The following is a 7,485-nucleotide window of genomic DNA, read 5'->3' as shown; positions in this document are numbered from 1 at the left end:
TTGCCCTGAGTTTTCCTCTTCTCCTTTTTCCTTCACTGGATTCAAGGATTTGAAACAAACAAGCCCAGTTCCTATGGGACACCCTGGAAAACTGAACCAATGAGTTCCACGTGTTCCCAGATCTCCTGGGCTAAGCCTGGATGTCTCACGGAGATCCAGAACTGCAGCCCCCCATGGGGCCTCCTTTCACCCCCAAATCCCATAAGTCACAGGGAACATCCCCAAAACCACAGGGAACATCCCGTAAATCACAGGGAACATCCCCAGTTCCCGGTCTGGACTGGGGCAGCCACACCAGGCTGGGATCACAAGGGGGATCTGCCTGGCTGAGGAGCTGCAGCAGGAATTTCACAGGGCAGGAAGTGTTTGGAGACACAAATCATTGGTTTGTGCCTTTGCTCTTTTTCCCTCCTTGTTTGTTTTCTCCAGTGAAGGTGCTGGAAAGGGAAGCCCGTGGGTAGAGGATTCTGTGCAGGACACACTGTGCCAGCAAGAGGCCGCCTCACCTGAGAGGAGGAAACCCACAGGTCACTGCTTTGGTCCAAAAAGTAGGGAGAAAAAAAAAAAAGAAAATATAAGAAAAACAGCAACAATAATTTAAAAAAACTTCATTGAAGGCGTCAGTTGGAAAATCCACCAGTGAGAACATTGTCTGCAGCAGCCCCACTCCAGAAAAGCTGTAATGATTCACAGTGACCCATCTGAGGAAAAGCAGGATACCTGTGACCCACCTGTCAGCTCTGGGCATCCTCCAGACGAGTTTAAAAGCACCAGGGAGGAGAAGAATTCAGCCAGAACCAGCTCGAAGGAGGAAAATCAGATCTGGTGTGGAGGGAGCAGCTCAATCCCCAAGGTAGGTGCCTCTTCCTCCCTCTGTTCTCCCAATCTCCAAAGGAATCTAACCAGGTGAAGAAAGCATTTGGTGATGGGCAGCAGAAGTCTGGTTTTTGGCAAATAAAGGGTAGGAGGTGGCATTTTATTCCTGCAGAATTTCTGAGGTGCCCAACAAAAATAAGGAATGTGAAATATGAATAAAACTGCCCATCTGGAAGGTGCTTTTCCGAGCAGTGGGAAAGTTCTCCAGCGCTGTGGTGGTAATTCCAGGATAGAAATGTCACCCCCAGACAGAAAAGGGAGGTTTGGGACAAAGCTCATTGCAATTTTATCTTTGGGTGCTGTTCTGCATGCCATGTGCCCACGGGGAGGGTGAGGGTGGGTTTGTCACCCCAATCCTGCCTCCACTCTGGGCAGGGACTGTCCCATGGGGATCAGGGCTGTGCTGCCAAGGATTCCTGCAGGGTTTTGGGGCTCGGTGGGAATTGCAGCCAGGAGATTCCCTGCAGGGTCTCTGCCTCCCCAGGAGCCCCGATGGTGCGGTGGCTGTACCTGTCCGGGCTGGTGCTCGCTGTGCTCATCCCAGCCGGAGGGAAGGTGGCTCCCAAGGACCTGGAGGAGCTGTCCAGGTACGGGGCTGGGTGGAGCAGGGCTGTGGGAGCAGCTTATCCCTCTCCACTCCTGTCCCAGCTCTCCCTATTCCAGTTTATTTTGTATGGATCCCGTTTATGTATCCATTTTGTATGTTCCCGTTTATTTTGTATGGATCCCGTTTATGTATCCGTTTTGTATGTTCCTGTTTATTTTGTATGGATCCAAACAAATTCCCTCTCGGCTCCCAGAGCTCTTGGGCTGAGCCTGGATGTCTCACGGGGATCCAGAACTGCAGCCCCTCATGGGGCCAACATTTCACCCCCAAATCCCATAAATCACAGGGAACATCCCCAAAATCACAGGGAACATCCCCACTTTCAGGTCTGGACTGGGGAGCCACACTAGGCTGGGATCACGAGTGGGATCTGCCTGGCTGAGGAGCTGCAGCAGGAATTTCACAGGGCAATTCCTGGCAGGGACATTCCCTGTAGGGAATCCCAGGATTTCCTGCCTGGATCAGAGCAGAGACACCCAGAGCAGAGACACCCTGCCCCAGGCCAGCCAGGCTGGGCTGAGCCCCATCTGGGCTGGTGCTTCCATGGCACCTGTCCTGTGGGAAGCCTCTGTGGTGAAACCCAAAATCACCCTGGAGCTGCCGGGGATGGTGCAAACCCCGGAGCAGCCCCACAGCTCCCATGGTGCATGTCCTGTGGGAACCCTCTGTGGTGAATCCCAGAGTCACCCTGGAGCTGCTGGGGATGGTGCAAACCTTCGAGAGCCCCACATTCCTGCTCTGATGGGGGAAGCAGGGGCCAGGGTGGAGGTTGGGATCCACCAGCAGGAAAGAGGGGAATGATCTGGGACAGGACACTGGATCTGTTAATTGGATGCCAGGAAATCCAGGCCAGGCTTGGCAAACCTCCAGAAACTGAAACAAAAATTGTGCGTTTGATTTGTAGGAATCATATTAAATATTCCAGATTTATTCTTCTGCCCCATTCCATCCTTTCTGGGGGATGATCCTCACAGGGACAAGGTTTGGAGGGCACAGCCCTGCCCTGGGCAAACCCTGAGGGACAATCCTGCTGGGGTGTCCATTAAACCCCATTTTCCTCCCTTCCCCTCCCACCCTGAGCAGATGGAAGCTGTTGGGAGCCCAGAACTCCCAGAGCTTCCTGTCCCTCATCAAGCGACACTCGGAGGGGACCTTCACCAGCGACTTCACGCGGTACCTGGACAGGATGAAGGCCAAGGACTTCGTGCATTGGCTCATCAACACAAAGAGGTGCTGGGAGCAGGGAGAGGATTGTGCTGGGAAACAACCACCCACCACCCCAATGTGGGATCAGGGAGAGGGGTGGGATTGTGTTGGGAAACAACCACCCACCACCCCAATGTGGGATCAGGGAGAGGGGTGGGATTGTGTTGGGAAACAACCACCCACCACCTCAATCCAGGAACAAGGAGAGGGGTGGGATTGTGCTGGGAAACAACCACCCACCACCCCAATCCAGGAACAAGGAGAGGGGTGGGATTGTGCTGGGAAACAACCACCCACCACCCCAATCCAGGAACAAGGAGAGGGGTGGGATTGTGCTGGGAAACAACCACCCACCACCCGAGTCCTGATCCTCATGGAGAGCTGGAGAGGGAGCTGGAGCAGTGCCAGGACACAGGGAATGGTTCCCACTGCCAGAGGGCTGGGATGGGTGGGATATTGGAAGGAATTCCTCCCTGTGAAGGTGGGGAGGGCTGGAATGGATTTCCCAGAGCAGTTGTGGCTGCCCCTGGATCTCTGAAAGTTTCCTGGGTCAGTTTAGAGCACCCTGGGATAGAGGAAGGTGTCCTCCCATGGCAGTGGGTGGGGTGGGATGAGCTTTGAGGCGCCTCCCAACACAAACCATTCCATGATTCCATGAAATCCATGGATCTGGTGCCAAGGCAGGGTTGGACTTCCTTTTCCTACTGCCCAGCAGCGCCTGAGGATCCTCCAGTCTCTTGTAATAAGGTCAGGAAAATGGAGGCATTTGTGCTGGGATTGGAACTCTGAGATGGGAAAGGGCTGTTTCGTCCTCCCCGTGATTTGTCCTCACATTTTCCTCCTCATTCCAGCCTTACCCTCCTGGGACCACTGACATTTCTGTTCCAGCCATTCCCAAGGGGCAGCTCCTCCCTGAGCGAGGGAACCCTCCCCTCCCTTTCCCAGCTCCTGATTTTAGCAGAGTTTCCATCCCCTGAAGCTCTTTGGGGGTTTGTTTTTAAGGTACAATTAACAGCAAATCCAGGCAGCAGCTCTCCAGCCACATCCACGTGGGAAGGTTGGGCCTCTCCTCATCCGCCAGGATCAGGAGCTCCCTGGAAGGATTCACCCATCACCTGCAGCTCCTGGACCCAGCCCATGGCCCGTGGGAGCTCCACAGAAGGATTCACCCATCACCTACAGCTCCTGGACCCAGCCCATGGTCCCTGGGAGCTCCATGGAAGGATTCCCAGCTCCTGGACCCAGCCCATCATTCCTGGAAGCTGCAGATGATGGGTGAATCCTTCTCCTGCTCGCAGGTCCAGCCCATGGTGCTTAGGAGTTCCATGGAAGGATTCACCCGTCACCTGCAGCTCCTGGATCCAGCCCATGGCCCCTGTGAGCTCCACGGAAGGGTTCACCCATCACCCATAGATCCCAGACCCAGCCTGTGCTCCCTGGGAGCTCCAGGTGATGGGTGAATCCTTCCCCTGCCCCTCCCAAGCCCAGTCCATGGTCCCTGGGAGCTCCACAGAAGAATTCCCAGCCCCCAGACCCAGTCCATGGTCCCAGAGCTCCACAGAAGGATTCACCCATCACCCACAGCTCCCAGACCCAGCCTGTGGTCCCTGGGAGCTCCACAGGATTCACCCATCACCTGCAGCTCCTGGATCCAGCCCATGGTCCCTAGGAGATCCACAGAAGGATTCCCCCATAACCCATAGATCCCAGACCCAGCCTGTTGTTCCTGGAAGCTGCAGGTGATGGGTGAATCCTTCCCCTGCAGCTCCTGGACCCAGCCCATGGTCCCTGGGAGCCCCAGGGGAAGGATTCCCAGCTCCTGGACCCAGCCCATCGTTCCTGGGAGCTGCAGGTGATGGGTGAATCCTTCCCCTGCAGCTCCCAGACCCAGCTCATGGTTCCTGGGAGCTCCACGGAAGGATTCATCCATTACCTGCAGCTCCCAGACCCAGCCCATGGTTCCTGGGAGCTCCAGGGGAAGGATTCCCAGCTCCCAGACCCAGCCCATGGTTCCTGGGAGCTCCAGGGGAAGGATTCCCAGCTCCCAGACACAGCCCATGGTTCCTGGGAGCTCCTCCTGAACTCTGCCCCCATGGATCAGCTGTTCCTCCAGCCTGGATTTCCCTCTGGCTTCTTCTCCCCGTGCTTTTCCCTCAATGCCAATAAAACCTTTGCTCACTCCTGCAGTTCCTGGTGTCTCCAAGCATCTCACTGGGATCCCACACAGTCCCCAGGGATTCTGAGCCTCTCACTCCCATCTCAGTGCCTCGTTTTCCCTCAATTCCTCAAATTTTGGGTTTTCTCCAGCCTTTTCAAGTGTCCCACTGGGATCCCACACAGTCCCAGGGGATTCTGAGCCTCTCACTCCCATCTTGGTGCCTCATTTTCCCTCAACTCCTCGAGTTTGGGATAAAAGAGATAACCAGGGTGTGCCCACCTGACCCCACAGACCAGGGCCAAAAATTGGAGAGAAACTTAGGAAAAACCCTCCAGTAATTCCCTTTGTGGTGTTAAATTATTGCAATTTAACCTGGATCCAAAGAACCTCTTTGGAGTTAATTTAGTTCTAATTAATTACAGGGAAAGTGGGCCCAAAAAAAGCCCAGAAATGCAGCAGAGGCAACAGCTCTGGATGGGGAATTTCGCCTCTCCAGGGCATTCCTGGAGTCCCAACACAACCAGGGTTGGCACAGGGGACACGTGTGACACAGCTACTCCCACTGAGAAATAAATTAAATTAAAGTTTTAAATATATAATTAAAAAAACAGAATAATTTTTAAAATAGAAACATTTTAAGATAAAATAATTCAGAAAAAAAGTATAATAATTAGAAAATACTTTTAAAACAGAGTAGTTTAAAAATTAAATAATTTGGAAAAAATGAAAAAAATTCTAAATGACATCATTTTGATATTAAAATATATTAATTTTAGAATAATAAAATTCTAAAAATTAAATAAATTAAAATAAAATAAAATATAAAATAAAAAAATTTAAATCATTTTTTTTAATTAAAAATCCCCCCTTGGTTTTATTTCCAGCCTACAGTGTTCCCAAACTCCCTTGGGATAAAAGAAATAAAATTATTTCCGCCTCTCAGAAATAGAAACAACTCCAGAAATTTCACAGAGAGCACAAAAACAACACAAAGAAAGTGTCAGCACCTCGTTTATTCCCTGTTTGATTTATTCCCTGGTTACAGCCTTTGTCATCTCCATTCCCATGGATTTCCTTTGGGGAATTATCTGGAAGGGCCAGGGGAAGTGGGAGGGGATTGATGTCAGATTTCACTTTCTGGGTCATTCCAAAGATATTTTGGGTTTATCCCTAAAGCAGCTCCAGGAACCATTTCTGGAAGGTTTTCCCTCTGTGTTGTTTTCCCCTGCACAAGGAAATATCAAATCCTCCAAAATACTGATCCATCCTTCCTTCCTTCCTTCCTTCCTTCCTTCCTTCCTTCCTTCCTTCCTTCCTTCCTTCCTTCCTTCCTTCCTTCCTTCCTTCCTTCCTTCCTTCCTTCCTTCCTTCCTTCCTTCCTTCCTTCCTTCCTTCCTTCCTTCCTTCCTTCCTTCCTTCCTTCCTTCCTTCCTTCCTTCCTTCCTTCCTTCCTTCCTTCCTTCCTTCCTTCCTTCCTTCCTTCCTTCCTTCCTTCCTTCCTTCCTTCCTTCCTTCCTTCCTTCCTTCCTTCCTTCCTTCCTTCCTTCCTTCCTTCTTTCTTCTGGAAGTTGAACCCAGCCCCATCTCTCTGCTTCCAGAGAGAAATAGAAAACAGAAAAATCAAACTTGTCCGAGCAGAAGATCCCACTAATCCCAACTTTCTGTTTCTCCAGAATTTACTTCATTTTTCAGCCCCCTCTCCTTCCTGAAGGCCCAAGGCAGCTTTTCCTGCTCGGCCACTGCCCACCCCAGCCTGGCAGCAGTGAAACTCCACTTCCCAAATCCCCATCCATCAAACCTGATGGAGTTCTGCCCTGCCTGGGGAGGTGGCACCTCCATCCTCACAGAGCAATTCCCCACCTTCTTTTCCCCATTGTCCTTTTGGGGTGGTTCCATGCAGGAGAAGGCTCCCAGATGGGTGGGATGAGCAGTAGTGGTGCCCCTGTCCCAGCTGTGTATTCCAAGAGGCTGAAGCGTGTTCCAAACCTCCCAAGGGCTGTGGGAGCACCTTTTCCTCTGGAACCTCCTCCCTTCCCAGCTCCACAGACCCCAGACTCAGCCACACATCCCAGGGGCACCCCAGAGCCCCCCAAACCCCCAAAGTGTGGGGAGATCTTCAGGACCTTCACCAATTCCCAGCCTCTCCCTGTGAAACAGCAGGAAAAAGGAGGAGGAAAAGGCACTTCCCACTTCCCTGCCAGCTCCAAAGAGGCTTTGCAAGGATGGGGTGAAGGAAAAACCAAGAGTCCAGGAGGTGACAGAAGGGGAGGAACAAGGGTGAGGATGCTGGGGGTGCAGAACTCCACATCTCACCTGGCTCCTCCCACCACCAGTGTCACTGCCATATTTTCTGAAAAATCCCTTCGCCAGGATTTCTTCTCCTGGGAAGATGAGAAGCCTCAGAGAAAAATGTAAATAATAATTATCTGATTGCTTCTCCTGTGTTTGGCTGCTTTGGAATGTGGTTTGGACATTGTTTACCAACAGGTGAATATTTGATTGGTTCCATGTGAATTGTTTTTATTTAATGACCAATCACCACCAGCTGTGGCGGACTCTGAGGAGTCAGTCAGGAGCTTTCATGATCATTCTTGTTAAAACTTCTGTCTGTATGTTCTCTTTCTTTAGTATAGCTTTA

At 51.6% G+C, this 7,485-nt stretch overlaps 1 protein-coding gene across 1 annotated transcript; it reads left to right on the top strand.

Annotated features, from left to right (window-relative positions):
* Positions 1 to 1,368: 1,368 nt before the first annotated feature.
* LOC134413770 (pro-glucagon-like) lies at positions 1,369 to 4,102 on the top strand. The gene is made up of 3 exons (XM_063147805.1): positions 1,369 to 1,463; positions 2,567 to 2,713; positions 3,988 to 4,102. Exons 1-3 carry the CDS (start codon positions 1,369 to 1,371, stop codon positions 4,100 to 4,102), a joined length of 357 nt encoding a protein of 118 aa, XP_063003875.1.
* Positions 4,103 to 7,485: the final 3,383 nt, after the last annotated feature.

Source organism: Melospiza melodia, unplaced genomic scaffold (genome assembly GCF_035770615.1).
Source record: "Melospiza melodia melodia isolate bMelMel2 unplaced genomic scaffold, bMelMel2.pri scaffold_51, whole genome shotgun sequence".
Lineage (NCBI taxonomy): Eukaryota > Metazoa > Chordata > Aves > Passeriformes > Passerellidae > Melospiza > Melospiza melodia.
This window is presented reverse-complemented; position numbering and strand designations above follow the sequence as displayed.